We start from the raw sequence: 17932 nt of genomic DNA, 5'->3' as shown, positions 1-17932 counted from the left end.
CTGTTACGCAGAGTAGTAACAAAAAAATACTAATACTGTAGCATCTAATGTGCAAATACTGCTTGTATGCCATTTTGCGGCATCTTGGTGCCAAGGAGCTAAGTTGAACTGAGGGGACGGAGTTTCATTTCATCAGGACCATAGCTTTATCTAATGGAAAAAAGTGCTATGTCGCCATCTTGTGGCATGTATAATCCATAATTCTAAACCCTTTTGGGCGGGCATCATTCACGCACTTCCACACTCGAGGAATCCGAGCAGACTCGGCCCGAGGGAGGGGTTAGCATAAGTGACCGCAGTGGGTGGAGGGCTTACGGGTGGTGGGTGCGTCATTAAAGGAGGTGTGTCTGGGTGGAGGTGGTAGGAGTGGGTGGCGTTTTTGTGTGCGGGTAGAGGTGGCGGTCTATCCGCACCTTTGGGAGCAGGTGATTGTATCAACATCAACACACCATTAAAGGAATTATCAGGCCCCGACGGACACATTGTCCGCTTCTAAAGGGGCTCATGAGGGGTGTGGATGCGTGGGGGGGGGGGGGCTTTGCAATATGATCCCCCACACCCCGCCGCCCCCGGCCGGCTCTGCGGTTGGATTGAGCCGGACACCACTTAAAGAGCGTACCCCTCCACCACCGCCACCACCACAACCCCGCCCGCCTTGCTGAACAACAGGTTGAAAGACGGTGACCCCCACACACCTGCTAAATGCTACCTGCAATCTGAGAGGGCCGCCACACACCACAGGACCACAGGACCACAGGACCAAAGACTGCTTGCTAATGTGACCCAAACATTTATAACTCAATATCAAAAAACATGGAGCATAGCATGATTGCGCAAGTCATTTTTAATGCACTGTTGCCAAATCAACAAAAAATACTAACGTGCTTGCTAATAATTGTCTTTTTTCTTGCTTTGTGAAAACATTCCAATATGACTTAGGCAACTATGCTATTAGGCTAACGAGTTTATTAAAATGTGTATTTATATGAAGTAAATTAATTAAAGAAGAAGGAAATGAAATCTGTAAATATCCACAATTAGCCTGGATGCATATAAAAAAAACTACACAGAATTATATATCTCATTTAGATATAAGTCATCAAATATTAAAGAATAATATATAAACATATGTAACACATAAACGTTATTAAAATCTATATTTTGATGATAAAACAATTTTGATTTAAAAAATAGCTTTAAACATTCAAAGTTTGTTGGTTGCTCAGTTACCTGTATGCATATTTGGGGCATTAAAAACAAGTCCATTAAATAACCATAATTTCAATTTTATTGATAAAATTTCAAAAAATATATTTTTATAATATATTATAAAACCATAATGTGAGATACATATTAGAATACATCTCAAAGAAATAAATTCGATAAAAAAAATCTGGCTCGTTGCTCAAATGGCGGAATGAATTATTTTATTTTTTAAGTGAAAAAAAGCTTTAAATCTAATAAAATATAAAATTATTTTTAAAATACATTAAAAATATACCATTAAAGCACATTACATTAAATTAATATAATACATATTCAACTTTAGCCTGTCGCACAGCTCGGATTATTTTTGGGGAGTTATAAATACACTGAATTTAAATTAAAAAAAACAATGCAATAAATACGTCAAAAAGACATTGAATTATATTCTAAAATGACCAAATGCAACAATTTTAATTATAACAAATTGATAAATATCCACAATTGGCCGGTTGCATTGATAACCTTCCGGAAAACTATCAAGTTGGACATTTCCCACTTCCGACTCCAGGAAAAGTGCAATAGAATGCCACTTGACGTTGTTGTCATCATAACCCCTGCAACCTGGGCCTCGCGATTGGACCAAAGGACCGGCTGATGCGGGACAAACCATTGTGCTAAAAAAAACAACAACAAAAAAACCCAACAGATGAGGAAACGCTTTCAAAGCAACTCAACTAACTGACCGTCAAAATCACAACAGCGGCTCGTGTTGACATCAATCACAGCGCTTTACTTGTAGCGCCAACCAACACTGATTGCTTTTCCACAGTCGGCAACTCTGGCACAGTTTCACTTTTGTACCACCAAAACTGCGCAACCAGGTGTGCTTCACCTGAGCTCGCCAAGTAAATTACAATCTTTCGCGGAGGGAAGCGCCGGAAAACATCGAAGAACATCAAAAAAACCCTCAATTAGATGTTGACACAGTCTGTGTTTTTCAAGCTGAGGTTCACACACACATTTCAAAAAAACCAAAGGAAATCAAATTACATACAAATGCAGATGACAAACACAATCACAGATTGCGAGTCCAACAGAAGCTACGTATGTGGAAATAAACATCAATCATGCCGGGGGAAAAAAACTAAAGTTGTGTTCTTTTGTTTGTTTATCAACGTGTGGTTCATGTTGCTCAAAGAAATCAAAATGCCACAAATGACTTTTGATTCCAGATTATTTTGAGATGATACAGTCGCAGAGTCAGACAGAAGCTACTAACGTCAAAAGAAACATTCAATGTCAGAAAAAAGTTGTGCTTTTGTATTTGTTTTTCAAGATGTCCTAAATGTTTCCCCGAATAAATCAAAATAACACAAATTGCATTCAATTCCATTTTACATACAACAGTCACAAGCTAAGCTAAGTTTAGTAGCTAAGCTACTAATGTAAAAAAGATAAACATAACAGCAATCAATTTAAAGTACTTTTCTGCAGTTTTTAAGATCCTCGGATGGCAAATTTGTTGGAAATTAACCCCCAAAGTTATGTTTTTCCAAAGAGTGGTTCATGTTGCCCAAAGAAATCAAAATGACATATACGAATCCAGTTTTAGCAAAAATAAAATAAACATCTTAGCAATAACTATTTATACTTTTTTAAAAAAATGTTTTTAACAGATTTACCCCTCCCCCCAAAATTCCTCGAATGGTAAACTTATCGGGAAAAAAAACAAAGTTGTGTTTTTTCTAGGTGTGGTTCACGTTGCCCAAAGAAAAGAAAATGATGTAGAAATTACATATCTCATCTTAGGCTGCAGCTGCTTTGACTCCAACAGAAGCTGCTAATGTAAAAATAAACATCCTAGTAATGACCTTTAAAGGGATTTTCAAAATAAAAAAAAAAATTGTCATAAAAAACACAGAAGTGAAAAAAGAAGTTAAACAAACAAACGGCAGCCACATAGAGTCCGACAGAAGCTATTAAGGTGAACTTTGACATTCTAGCAATGACCTTCAATTGATTTTCTATAAATTGTTCCAGATTTTTTGTTGTTGTAAAAAGTAGTTCATGGCGCCCAAAGAAATCAAAATGGCTTTGACATGACACAAGAGTCCAGCTTCCGTACAAAAGCTGCAGAGTTGAGTCTGACAGATGCAAAAAAAATTAAAAATCTTTATGATGACAAAGAAATTAATGGAAGGTTAAGACATTATTATCCAAGTGTAGAATAACAGAAAATGCAATGAATGAAAAAAGTGTGTTTTTGTTCCTTTTGAAAAGTTTGAAAAACGTCGTAAAGGATCAACAATCGCCTTGAGATTTTTCCTGAACTTTTTTTCTCTAAAATATTGTTCATCCAGAAGTACCAAAAACAAAAAGCATCATGCATGATCAACAGTTGTCACAAGATTTTCCCCAAAATATCTCAAAAAATATTCCTCCTCCAGAAGTACCAAAACCGACTTTTGATGCTTAAAATTTAAACGCGCGGCAGTTTACCCGCACATCCAGGTGTTTACATTCCACAGATGCTAACATTCCGATTCGTTTACAATTTCATCCACCAAATTCAACGACAAAAAACAATTTAATAAATCACTTCAATCAATTTAAATCCCAATCCATCCAAAATTTGGACCATTTTTGGAGGGATCCCGCCAATATGAGGCCCCTTAAAATGAAAGCTTACCTCGCTGTAGGGCGTACTAGTGCCCGTCTCCAGGTACAACATGTTGGCGCTGAGATTGAGCAGGGCGGCTGCTGTTTGCTCCACCGGCTCCAGGATTCCCCCCTGAAAAATCTCTACTCGACGCGGGGCGCAAATGACGCGGAATTGGTGGTGGTGGTGATTGGGGGGGTAGACGGGATGCTTAGTTAGCCACGTTGACGGGCGAGAAGAAGGCGGCAAAGCAGAAGAAGCTCCTACGGAATCCATGGGAGGGCTCTTATATACCTTGAAGGTGGTGGTGGTGGTGGTGGGGGGGGTGAAGGTTGGGGGGTGGGGGGGGGCGGGATCCAAGGAGGGAGGGGTGTAAGGTCTACCTGTGAGCTACCTGAGTCCACGCCCACCCCAGGAAGAAGAGGCAGCGGCTTCTTCAGGATCTCCTCAAGTGCTTTTGTCCCAATGGGAGTGACAGAAAACCGGGAATTTTAACATCTCACCTCAGATTTTACAGGTACTGGTACCTTGACTTACGAGCGCCCCAATTTACGAGCGAGCTTTCAGCTACGCCGCTGCTCGACTAGAACGGAAAAAAAAAAAAAAAAAAAAAAAAAAAAAAAAAAAAAAGAATGGAGCAATTAAGGTAGTGTAATGCCCTCGCATGTGGGAAAGGAGAGCCACAGTCGCCGATACACTTTGGGCCACTTACGGAACGGGACATACAGTCAAACAGACACATGCAAAATGAATACACTCTCAAGGAGCTACAGTAAACCAAAACTCAAGTCCATGAATACTAACCGGCCGACACGACTCCATCTCCTGATGTCACCGACTAAACCACGCCCCTTAAAGGCAACCAGCCAACTCACGAATACGACAGCGCTACAGTAATTCCACTTTATAAAACACTTGATTGACGATGAATGGCATTTGATTGGATAGGAGTAAACTGAGTTCCAAACTTGGTCATGGAACAAATTTAACTTGTAAGTCAAGGTACCGCTGTACTTGAATTTGCTTAGGCAGCAGAACGCTAACAAAATGATACACTGGTAAAACAGACTGCTAATGTTAAAGCAGCCTTTCTATTGGAAATCGTGTTCTTATTTGCGGATGGGGGGGGGCACACCTGGTGAGGACATGCAACAACTAACCAATAGAACAAGATGACGCTAACGTTTGAGCAGCTTTTTTTATCTGACTTCTTCTGAAAGTGATACGTGACTAAAACAATCCACTAACGTTTGAGCAGATTTTATTCTTCTAAAAATGCTAACAAAATGAAATGCGATCAAAACAAACTGATAACATTTCAAGGGCCTTTTTAGATAATGTACTCTAAAAATGTTAACAAAATGATAAACCAATAAAACAAACTGATAACATTTAAGGAAAATGTTCTTGAAACGGAATCCCAAAAAAACCAAACGAGTCCCGATCAATCGAAAAAGAAAGTCCGTTAAGGGCAATTGAGGGTCTTGAGACAGGGTCAGAACTGCAGCCGCCAGCTTTGTTAGCATACCAATGACCCCCCCCCCCCAAGCAACATTATTCCAATTAAAGATATGATCATCATACAATGTGATACTATCAGTTTATATGATTCACTCCACTTGCAAAACGAGTCACTTTATGATGCAATTCACGCTAATTACGATATAACTTTCTCCAGTTCTGATACGATTCAATCAAATTGGGAAAAAATTCACTCCAATTATGATGGGATTCAATCCAAATATGATACGAGTCACCTATATTACAAAATGAATCAATGATTTCCATTAGGATTGACTCCAAATACGATTCACTACAATTCTGATACGATACAATTCACACCAGTTACGATGCAATATGATTCACTCCAATTACGATAAAATTCACTCCAGTTATGATACAATTCAATCCAATTATAATATGATTCAGTCCAAAGGCAATTTTAATTGATTTATTCTAACTTCAAAAGGATTCACTCCAATTATGATTTGATACGATTCACTTTTATTACGATACGATGCAATTCAATTACAAGCCTATTCATTCCAGTCACAATACAATTCATTTCAATTGAGATACAATTCACTCCGTTTGTGATGGATTCAATTATGATACGATATTTTGTGGTATTCTTTTAAAATGTACTTATTTTACGTCTAAATTTGAGTATTTGTTTTATTGTTATTTTCATACCGTTACTTATTTGTATCTCGATGAACTGATTTTTTTAAAAAAGCAAAAAAAAAAAAAAAAAAAAAAAAAAAACTTATTTAGCAACATTGTTTTCCACTTACATTATTGTAATGTTCAAATGCTTCATCCGAACTAAGTTTGAGGCTTGGGGCCGCTGTGCACATGCCGCCGAGTGTTGTTCTAACATAATTAGAAGTTTGTTTAGGCGGGCTAATGATCCCCCTCACGAGGCCGCAAGACACTTTAAAGTGTTGATCCGCTGACCCCCGCCCCAGCGGGCACCCCACCTCAGGCCGCGTAACATAGGGTGTGGTGTGGCTGCCGATTGGAGACGCTGACTGACTGCAAGGGCTCACGGCTCAAGTCCTTCCAGACACTTTTTAATTCATTCTGATCAAAGGGCAACAGGGCACGCCTCCCCAAACGAAGTTACGTAGAACATCCCACTGCTACGTTAAAATTTGATGTATCCTATTTTTTCATATTAATACATTTTTCAAGGGACCTGGGGATATTTATATATTTGTTTCCTTATTTTATTTAGTATGTAATCACCCACACAATTTATATATATATATATATATATACAACCCCAATTCCAATGAAGTTGGGACGTTGTGTTAAACGTAAATAAAAACAGAATACAATGATTTGCAAATCATGCTCAACCTATATTTAATTGAATACACTACAAAGACAAGATATTTAATGTTCAAACTGATAAACTTTATTGTTTTGAGCAAATAATCATTAACTTAGACTGAGAACGTTGAAATCCCTCAATTCCTTGCAATTGTACGTTGAGGAACATTTTCCTCAAACTGTTTTCTCACGCACTTGTTCACAAAGAGGCGAACCTCGCCCCATCTTTGCTTGTGAATGACTGAGCAATTCAGGGAAGCAATCGCGGCACCCACCTGTTCCCAATGAGCCCGTTCACCATTTCAGGATTATGGAGGCCACTGTGCCCTTAGGAACCTTAAGTGCAGCAGAATTGTTTTTGTAACCTTGGCCAGATCTGCGCCTTGCCACAGTTCTGTCTCTGAGCTCTTCAGGCAGTTCCTTTGACATCATGATTCTCATTTGCTCTGACATGCACTGTGAGCTGTAAGGTCTTATATAGACGGGGGTGTGGCTTTCCTCATCAAGTCCAATCAGTATCATCAAAAACAGCTGGACTCCAATGAAGACGGAGAACCATCTCAAGGATGAGCAGAAGAAATGGACAGCGCCCGAGTTAAATATGTGAGTGTCACAGCAAAGGGTCTGAATTTTTCAGTTTTTCTTTTTGAATAAATCAGCAAAAATGTCAACAATTATGTTTTTCTTTTCTGTCAATATGGGGTGCTGTGTGTACATTAATGAGGAGGAAAATGAACTTAAATGATTGGAACAAATGGCTGCAATATCACAAAGAGTGACAAATTTAAGGGGGTCTAAGAACTTTCCGTACCCACTGCATACACACATATACGTGTATGCTTGTCTGCGTGTGTGTTTATTTAACTTATATGAATAACCAAGAACATTTGTATATTTTTATTCCATTTATTACTCTCATACCATTCCAGGGACCAAGGATATTTACTTTTTATTTACATTTTTAAAATGTCAGTTATATTACTTGCACTATTTTGCTATGTGTTTAATTGATTTCATTATTGCAAATTTCAAAGGACCCAAAGATATTTCTTGATCATGTTCTTATATTAATGAAAAATATATATATTTTTGCTTTTATTCTAGGAATATTGCACCTTACAAGAGACCAACGATATTTTTTGTTTTATAAAATGTATTTATTATTATTTGTATCTATTTCATTTAGTGTAATATTTATGTAATTTAATGTAATGTATGTTTTTTTTTTTTTACATTTGTATGTATTCATCATATTAATAAGGACAAAATGCTTTAATAAGAATAATCATCATCATAATCATAATATCAATATTATAATATACTTAAAATACTTTTTAAGAGAGCCAAGGATAATGGCATATTCTAAAATGTGTATTTATTCAATTTATTATCAGTATTGCCCAAGGATAATTGTATATATTTCTATATAAATGTTAAAATCCTATTAACTTACTGTAATACTAACATTGTACATATTTTTTTAAGTTAGCCATACGAATTTTCAATGGTAACACATACGGAAGTTTCAGATTGGATATATCCTACTTTCTGGCGGTCTCGAATGCAGCATCATTGCTGTCCAATGAAATCCCGGCATCTCCAAAGATTTTTTATTTCCTTTTTTGAATTATTTTTTTTTAAATGTGTTAAAATCTACAACTTACTTTCTCGCTTTTCATCGGACAGTGATTGGATGTACGTTAGCTCGGTTTAAATATATAACGATATACAGTACATATTATAAAAAAAGCGACTGTGGCTCAAAGGCGAAGACGAACCGGCTGGCGGGTGAACGCCAAACACAAGGATGAGACCGAAAAGAGGCTTTATTATTGATTTTTTTTAAACCTCCTTAAAGTGACCTGTCGCTTAAGTCATCCAGATTAGTTTAGTATCAGGTGTCTCACACACACACACACACACACACTTGCACGCACGCACACACCTGCTCTCAAGACATCCTACTTGCAGAAAGAATGTTAACTGTTCTCAGTTCATCGATGCTATCGTTAACACACAAACATGCTGAAACCATTTGTTGAACCCAGTTGCTAAGCAAAACAGCAGCACCTCCCGAGGCACTCTGGATTCTTTGGTAGTCGTTCCATTTTTATTTTATTGATTTATTTATTTTGCTATTGTGCAAGGTTGCGTTTATCGTGAATACCTAGCGAGAGAAAAGTTAGTATTCATTATAAGAGGCAAAATGTGGAACTTGCGGCCACTCGTGCTGCTGTTTTGGCCCTTCGCTTTGCAAGGGAACCAAAGGCAAACTATGGACCGACTTTTACCGTCGAGGACTTGTGGAGCAGACAGGAGGGGCCAACACAAACACGTTACGGGATCCCCCTGCCCCCGACTGTCGACGGAACCACTCCGCGCCGTCGCCACCCAACACCCGCGCCCACTTTTCACCCCGATAGCCCACTGACTCAACACGCAGCTGATCCCTGCGTTATCAGTGTGTAAAATCAGCTGTTTGAGAGGCAGGATATAACGTTTCTCCGACCACTACATTCCTGGGTGTTATTCTACCCTCTGTTTGCATCCCCCTACCTTCCACCAGCACGCAACCACGACAGTCTTACGCGGGTGGAAGGTGAGAGGGGGTGCTGGGGAGACACCCACACTGATCGATGAGAGACGGGAGCGCTTGTGTTAAATTGTCGCCCTGCAGGTACAAGTGAGGGGGGGGGGAAGAGGAATTTCAGATTAAACACCATACAAATAAGCTCCTCCGGGGCACTAAACACTGAGCTGACATTTAATGACTCGACGGAGGCACACCTCAAGGAGGCGGGAAAGTCGGTGGTGGTGGCGGGGGGGGGGGGTTCAGGGGCGCACCATCATCACCACCATTACTTTTCACCATTTCATTTTTGGACTTTATGGATTATTTGGACAGTGGCGCCTTGAGATACGAGTGACTCGACCTGTCGTTCGGCCCCTTTTTTTTTTTTGCTTTGACCTGCGAGCAAAAAATTGGGAGATGAGCGCCGAACGGTGCCAGCGAACTCCGCTTAAACTCACCACACAACAAGCAGCAAAGTTTGGCAGATATTGAAATATTCTTCCAAAAGGAGGCTTCAAGCTGCTTAATGTCACTGCCAGCTGAATTTTAATGTCAAACTAAACGAAACAAATATTTTAAACAACCACATAGCCTAAAGTCAGTTTAGCTGAATGCTAACAAACAATACAAATTGCCATTAAGCAACACACTGCATGTAGACAGATAATCTAACAATTCTCACAAGCACAAATTCTTTATCATCTGCGAAGAACTAATATTACTGAAGAGGTTTGACCAGCTTCATGTATATCTATCATGTATATATGTCGGTACTTTACTGCCCCCAGGTGGCCAAGATGCACACACAGACGGATCAGCACAATGTCCATTGAATTGAAGCAAAAAAAAAACCATAGCTTAATTCTTTACTTACCTACTTAATAATGTCATTACTTGATGCTTATATAACATTCAGTATTAGAGTGCTATTTCTCTTGTTAAACAACAATTTTTTTTAAATATCATACTCTAGTAGTCTTTTTTTTAATTTAGGATGAAAGCGAGTCAAAGGTAATGCAGAAGTCGAGTAAGGCATTTCAATTCAGCTTATTACTTTCAAATGAGAGCAACCAATAATACATAATATAGTTTGGAAGTGGTGGCGGTGGTGGTGGAAGGCGGAGTGAGTGAATTGGGGCGGGGGTGTCAGGTCAGGGCCATCAATCATCAGGAGAGCACAACCCCTCCTTGAGGGAAGCAACATCACTCAGCTCCGCAAACCAAATTTATATTTGCGACGTTTCCCAGCCTGCAGGCTTCCCAAAATGCGGGTTGCATTTTTGTATTTCCTGAGTGTCATGAAAAAAAACAAAAAAAACAAACAAAAACTTCAAAAAACTTCAAAAAGGGGTCCTTCAAAAGACTACCAACTTATTGCGACCAAATTGGAACTAGTTGTTGACGCTTAATTGTGAAACACGCGTGTTTTTCTCGCACTATGTGGGCGGAGCATGGCGGTGAAGTCCGATGACTCGCCGTGTGCCATCGCGAGCTAAAAGCATCTCGACTGTTGTTTGTTGAAAAGGGAAAGGAAACTTTTCAAAGCACATCGTCAGCAACATAAAGGATGCCCCCGACCCTAGCACCACCGCTACCACCCTCAGGGAGTCGGCAGGGGTCAAAGGGCACCTTGAGATCATATCAGCGAGCCCTACCAGACAACATCTGTTGATAACGCCACTCGTGAAGCTGCTCTGCATCAAAGTCCGTCCCGGGGAAATTCCATCGTCGCGAGGAGAATGTCGGACGACTTGACGACCGCAAACCGGAAGTCCCGTCCGCTTAAAGCGAAAGTCACCTGCAGCCCACGGCCACCAAACTCGAAACTTGTCATCGGAAATAGCAAAGTTTTATATAGTCGCTGACCGGGGAAAACACCAGTGTCCTCAAACGTTTATGTGATACTTCCACATTCCGACAAAGTTGTTGTAGCCCCTTTCACCCCCCCAAAAAAACAGCAATTGCCTGAAACAAAAAGCCATTTAAAACCCCCAACAAACGGGTGACGCTAGCTCGATTCCGACTCATTCAGAAAGCCAAATGCTAATCCTTTCGGAAATAATGCATTTTTTTTGGTTTTTGTTTATGCAAGGTCATCAAACACAAACTCATTATGTAGTTATTCGAATGTTTTTCAATCCGTGAGAACAAAGCGATATTACTCACAGCTAGCGTGTCGTCGGGCTCGCGCATGGTGATGCAGTCCATGCTGATCTGGATCGTGTTCCCCGCCGAGACGTGAGGGGGACCCTCGCCGAACACTGAATGTATGGACGAGCTGACGTACAAAAGAAGAAGAAGAGGAGGAGGAGGAGGAAGAAGAAGAAGAAGACAATGAGATGACAAAGGGTACCAGCTTTCGGTACGACGCGGGATCAACCGATCACTTAATTGCTACATTTATTTGTAAATAGGTCCAGGTTTACAGATGTAAAAGTTTAAATAGTCGTACAAGTGTTTGTGTGCTGGCTGCTTTTTCATGTTTCTGTTGAACAGGGGCGCAGCCAGAAATTATTCCGTGGGGTGGCCAACATTTTTCTTCAAAGGGGGTTAGGAGGGCACCGTATAGCTACGCCCCTGCTTTTGAATTTTGACTGACTAGTCCCACCAACAAATACAATTTAAAAAAAATTTAAAATAAATCACTGAACTGAAATAAAATGAATAACAAACTTCATAAAAGAAAATTACATATAAAATAAATGATAATAAAAAAAAGAATGAAATCAAAGAGAAATAAAATAAAAACTAGGGAGAGAAAAGTAAAACATTACTTAAAAATAAAGTAAAAGTAATAATGAAATAATACATAAATAAGCTGAATAAAGAATAAAATAAAATGTGAAAAACCAAATAAATCAAAGAATACTCTTCTACTCTAATAATACTCTTCATGTATAAAATTTAGATTAAAATATCATGTTTGAAATAATTAAACTTGGGAAAGTTAGATTAAAATAGTTTGCGTCCTGGCTGCACTAGTAATTCAAGTAAAAAAGTAGCAGTAAAAAAGTTAAAATAAAAGTAGCTGCTGCAGTAATCCCCAGCTTTTGCTAAAGCAAATGCCACACTTAAAATATTGATAATCGACGATATTAATAATTAAAACCGTAAATATACCACAAAGTATGATCCCAAAACATGTAAACATTATTTCAAACTCCTCTTACAACACTGCCCTTCAAAATAAATTTGACAGATGATTTGATAAAAAAAAAAAAATATATATATATATATATATATATATAGTGTGTACATGCATACAGTATGTAGTAAAGACTCTCAGTAATTTCCACTAACAACCCAGGCTAATTTTGGTTCCTGCTTGACATACAAAGCTTGTCTCTCAGTCGAGATGTATGACTTCAACACACTTCCTTGACACCAATTAGTGAACTACTTTCCGGTTTAGACCGGGCTTTGGGGCCATCTTGTGGCATTTGAGAAAGAGCACAAACAACAGAAATGAGTGAATTTGTGAATAGTGAACCGCGAATATGCGAGGTATGTGTTTGGAGGGTCCACTGCATGGAATTTGGATTTAGGCCGTAATATCGGCGTAATGACAGAAGTGGACGTTGGTTGCACTCACTGGTCCAGCATGTCAAAGAGCTGGTTGAAGACGTCCTGGCTGAAGATCTCGGCGGTGGGCGCTGCCGGACCGTGGGACGAGGCGGCGAGGAAGGGGCCGTCCCTCCGCTCCCTGAGTCTGCGGGAACACCAGAAGGCACCATCAAGCAAAAATCACCTGCAGTCAGACGCGTCGGATTTCAAAATAAAAGGGGAATAAGCCGCCGCCGCGTCAGGACACTTCCAGGATGCCACCCAGCCAGCCGCTCGGCCATTGTGAAAATTTGCCGTGCACATAAAGGGGATTGCGGGCTGAAAGGTGACACCTGCTTCACAGCTCACGCCGCCATTGTCGACGCTCAAGTGGCGCACGCTCACATCCCTCCCCAGACACGCGGAATTCCCCCCACCGCCACCGACAAGCACTAAATAGCACCACCGCCACAACACCCCCCCGCCGCTGTGACTTGCGCTATGAGTACAGATGGACGGGCAACGCGGCGCGCAAACTATTTCGAGGGCCGCTGGAATTCCCCTGACGGTGTCAACAAACACATGCAGATTACACGGAATGTAATATGCCGTGTGCATAGTTAAAAAAATAAAAAATTAATCAAAAAATAAATAAAGAAATTGAGTGGGTCTTTTGGATTTTGATTTGACCAATACACCCAAAAAATAAATACTTAATCAAATATTTTGAAATAAAAAAATATACTGAATAAAAGATTAGATTCAATTGCAAATACATTTTGATCAAATAATATGAATAAAAATATGCATAAAAATGAATAAAATGAATCATAAAATACCGCGACACAATAACTTAAAATAATGAAATGAATGTAACACAAAGGAAAAATACAACAAAGTTGAAAATAAATGCAATTAAAACTAAACTAAAACAATTTAAATAAATAAAGCATAAACTAGTACGTTGCATTGGTCATAAAAAACAGGAAATAAATTGATTTAAAAGCGAAAAACTAAATAAATGAAATGAAAACAAAAATAAATACAAAGATAAAAGTTAAAAACAAATCAACAATAATAAAAACAACAACAAAATAAATACACAACATTTAATATATGATACATTTGGGAATAGAGTTAAATAAAAATAAACAAAAAGATATGATTAAATTCAAACAAAAATAAATAAAAACTACTGTGGAGCTGATTTACCAGCAAAAAAGCCCTGAGTGGAAACTGAGACAAGTGAACCACTACACTATCAGAATAAAAGAAAAATAACAATGAAATATAAATGAAATAAAAGCACTTCTGTGCCAATCAAATTAGAAATGCCCCAAAAATACCCTTCAAAAAGATTCTATGAAGAAAAACTCGGGCAACAAAACAAAGTGTAGCAATGATGGAGGACGGTGAGGTGGAGTCAGAGGGGGGAGGGAATAGGGGGGCTGGGGGTCCTGCTGAACCTGCTGACCTTTGCCAGGTCAAAGTCCATCGCATACAATTTGCCCCAGGGACATCTAGAAAAATCTCCGCGCCTCTCTTTTGGATTTGGGTTGACCAATTAAAAATAGGATTAACTAATACGTGAACTATTAAGTACACATGGCACAAATTCTGTACAGTTGGTTACAAGTCTGTCTTGGAAGGACCCCTAAAAATGACCCAAAACCAGAAAACGTCTGCTTCAAACCAGCATGGCGGACTTCCTCTGTCTTTTTAGGCATGGCTTCTTGAGACTTTATTTCCCCCCCGAGTCTACTCATGATGGACATCCCTACCAAATTTGACGTTAAGTCAAAGTGGCTTCAGGGGGCTGAATTTTCAAAATTGCGTCGTTATAAGAGCTTCCTGTTTTATGGCGAGTCATCAAAGTTTGTTGCCGTGCAGTGCCCACTCACAGTCACGAAATAATAATTCAAATTCTAATTCTTTGAAATATGGTAGGAACTGGGCAAAATAACTTTGGTCTGTTTTTTTTTTTTTTTTTTTTAAGGCAATAGATCCTAAACTGGTCAAATGGACTAAATGGCTCCATCGAACCAGGGCAGACTTTTCTGGACTCTATTTTTTGTAAACTGCGCACCTGCACTTGAGCGTAAAAACTTGTGCGTCTTAATTTTCGTGCAAGGCTAGAAAATACAGCCCTCTGTGTCTTTTTGGACATGGCTTCTTGAGACTTTCTTGTGCGTCTAGTCATGATAAATATGCCTACCAAATTTCTTGTTGCCAAGTAAAACTGGCCTCGGGGGCTGAATTATTAAAATTGAGATATTAGAGTATCCAGTTCTATGGCTAGTCATGGACAAATTGATCGTAAAATGGCCCCTTCAAACTCAAATGCCCGACTTCCCGAAACCTTTCGGGCATGACATCTTGAGACTTTTTTTTTGTGGGTTTACTTGTGATAGACATGCCTACCAAATTTCATGTTGCCGAGTAAAAATGGTTACGGGGGCTGAGTTTGCAAAAATCCAAAAGCCAATTTCGGGAACTAAGTCTGCCCCTAATGACGAGAATTAGCGTTATTTTGAAGTGTTTGAAACAGGTAGAGGGAGTCAAGTGACGGATGTCTTTTGTTCGTCTGGGTGCGGGTGTCCCGTTTCCTCAGCCGGCCCGAGGCGAAGGCTGTCCGGCCTCTACTTAAAGACCTCCAGACGGGGGGCCGGTTCAGAGGTCAACTCTAAAAACAGGGCCGGCCCATTGTCTGCGATGAAAATGCAATCAAAACAAACAGAGTTCTCCCTGCTTCTCCAGTGTCCTTATTAATCACTTGTTCAAAGATGTCAGGGCCCCCCAAGCCACCCTCAAAAAGGACAACATGACGGCCAAACAAAAGAAAGCCGCAAGTTTCTCCCGCACTTATCCCCTGACTCCTGCCGCACAAGTGAAACAGTCTAGAGTCAAATCCTCTCTTCAGGTTAGGAATGCAAAAGACAACGCGAAGACAGACTCGGATGACCGACAAGACACTTTCATACATGACGCACTAGGGGTTGGACGGACTTGTCGGCTTTACCACTACGCAACGACGATTATAGCTTGAAGTTGATTCGTTGCCAGTCACGTGTTTCGGCGTTAACAGCACGGACGTCGAAACTAGGAGCGCCTCAAGCGTGTGGAAATATTTTACCCCAAAATTAGGAAGTCTATGCTCTAACGTTAGCTGACAAACAGCCGAAACGCTTCATGTCAGCCGTCAACGAATTCAGACATCCTGGAGCGTCGGCTTGGACGACAAAACAGACAATAACCTCTTTATTGGGAAATTGAGCAGTTAATGTGGCCAACAACTAACAACTCGTGTTTGGCTCAAACCTTCATCCCGCGCAGACGCACGGGCAAGATCTTCTTCCTCCTTCAAGTCTTGACTTTTTTAAATTCTTTTTTTCTCTGACTACTAACGCTTTTTTCCCCCCCTCATACTGTAATAGTGAAACATGGTACTCATAACAGGAGTTTTCTCAAAAATGGACAAATGCACACACAACTTCCTAGTGAAGGTAAGAACAAGTGATAAACAGAACAGCCTACCAGAACATTCATACATCCATCTTCAATGGTTTATTGCTTTTATTTTTCATTTTCTTCTTTTTTAATTACAATGTTAACAGATAATAATGCATGGCAAAAGAGTAAAAGAGTCACATTTATTTTTTTTCTTTATTATTATTTTTTTTTGCAACTTTGTTGTTTACGTGCTACAATTTAACAGCTAAAATTTGACACCGTCCTAAGACACTGGCAAAAACGTGCTCCGCATGGCAATGTCATCCGCCTACACTTACAAACCCTCTAAAAGCATCAAAACTGTAATTTTTTTCGAAACAATTTTTGGGAAATGTGTGCTTCAATTTTTTATATAATTTAAACAGGTAACATTTAACCTTGTGCGAGATACTAGCAATAAGTCGTCCGCATGGCAACACTGACATACAAACCCTCTATAAGCATCACATTTTTTTATTTTTTTTTTTAGTTGTGTTTTCATTATATGTTGAATTTGTGTTACAATTTTACATCTGGCTAAAACACTGGTTTAAAAAACAAAAGAAAACAAAAAAAAAGTGCTTCGCATGGTCCATCTAAAGGCATCAAAATAATTTTTGAAACAACTTTTTCAAAAAATGTGTGCTTTCATTTTTTTCAAATTTAATTTAAACGCTGACATACAAACAATCTGGGCTACAAATTTAACAGCTAACGCTAACCAGCTCCTGCTGAAACACTGGCAAAAAAAACAACCCAAAAAAGTCATCAGTATGGCAACACTGACATACACAAACCCTCTAAAAGCGTGATTTTTATATTATTTGCCTATTGTACAACTTTTGTTTCATTTGAACTCCAATTTGAACAGGTCCCATTCAGTAACGTTCAAAATCGGTCCGCGTGGCCACGACAGCCGCTTGATGGCACCTAACACGTGCGTTTCCGCTTGTCCGGCCGTCGCGCTGCACGCTTAAAAATACATCCCGAACGCGGCGGCAGCTGAGGGAGCAGGCGGACGCAACTGTTGCCGGGTGGCTTTCGGAGGGGGATTCCCGACTACCTTCAATGTCTTCAACATTGAAAAACCTCGGTCAATTAGTCTGCGCTACGTTAGCCGTGTTAGCATCACTCGCACGCCTTACTTACCGGTGAAAGGGAAAATCGGGGTAGTACTGCACAGCCGCGTAGGGCGAATTCATGCTGTCATGCCAGATGGACAAAGGTACTAAAAGGTTCTACTAGCACCGCATCAAGACCAACCAAAGTGCGAGAACTGCTTCAAGAAAAATATCACTATAAATAGAAATCATCAGCATTAAAGTGCCTGAGGGTACAGTGCAGAGTGGCAAGTGTTGTGAGATGTGTTTTGAATTTAGGCATTTTGGCCTCATAAGAGGGAGGGGCTTGATTGGGCACCACGACCAATCGGTGGCTACGCTGGTGTGTGCCGCATATTACTCGCAAAACACACAGTTGCTAGGATATACGTGTCATGCCAAGTTGACCCTGTTGCCCTAACACACACACACACACACACACACACACACACACACGATACCCCTGTCAGTGCCTGTTTGTCGTTGTTGTTTGTCTGCCTTAAGCGTATAATGTTTATTTAAATATGA

The 17932-nt window shown here is 39.8% G+C and overlaps 1 protein-coding gene across 7 annotated transcripts in view; it reads right to left on the bottom strand.

Annotated features, from left to right (window-relative positions):
• tp63 (tumor protein p63) overlaps positions 1-17603 on the bottom strand; it is a 47196-nt gene extending 29593 nt beyond the window's left edge. For 2 of the 7 annotated variants that reach the window (XM_061780158.1, XM_061780159.1), the window contains exons 1-3: positions 17454-17521; positions 12865-12981; positions 11439-11550 (exon numbers count right to left, since the gene is read on the bottom strand). In XM_061780158.1, the coding sequence (XP_061636142.1) occupies positions 11439-11550; positions 12865-12981; positions 17454-17506 (282 nt within the window). In that variant the 5' untranslated portion in view covers positions 17507-17521. Of the gene's footprint in view, positions 1-3895; positions 4132-11438; positions 11551-12864; positions 12982-17453 lie in introns of those variants that run through there. The other 5 variants (XM_061780160.1, XM_061780161.1, XM_061780164.1 and 2 more) reach the window with 4 other exon arrangements.
• Between the last annotated feature and the right edge of the window lie 329 nt (positions 17604-17932).

This window comes from Phyllopteryx taeniolatus, chromosome 7 (genome assembly GCF_024500385.1).
Source record: "Phyllopteryx taeniolatus isolate TA_2022b chromosome 7, UOR_Ptae_1.2, whole genome shotgun sequence".
NCBI classification, from domain to species: Eukaryota; Metazoa; Chordata; class Actinopteri; order Syngnathiformes; family Syngnathidae; genus Phyllopteryx; species Phyllopteryx taeniolatus.
The sequence above is the reverse complement of the archived record's forward strand: the minus strand, read 5'-3'. Positions and strand labels throughout refer to the sequence as shown.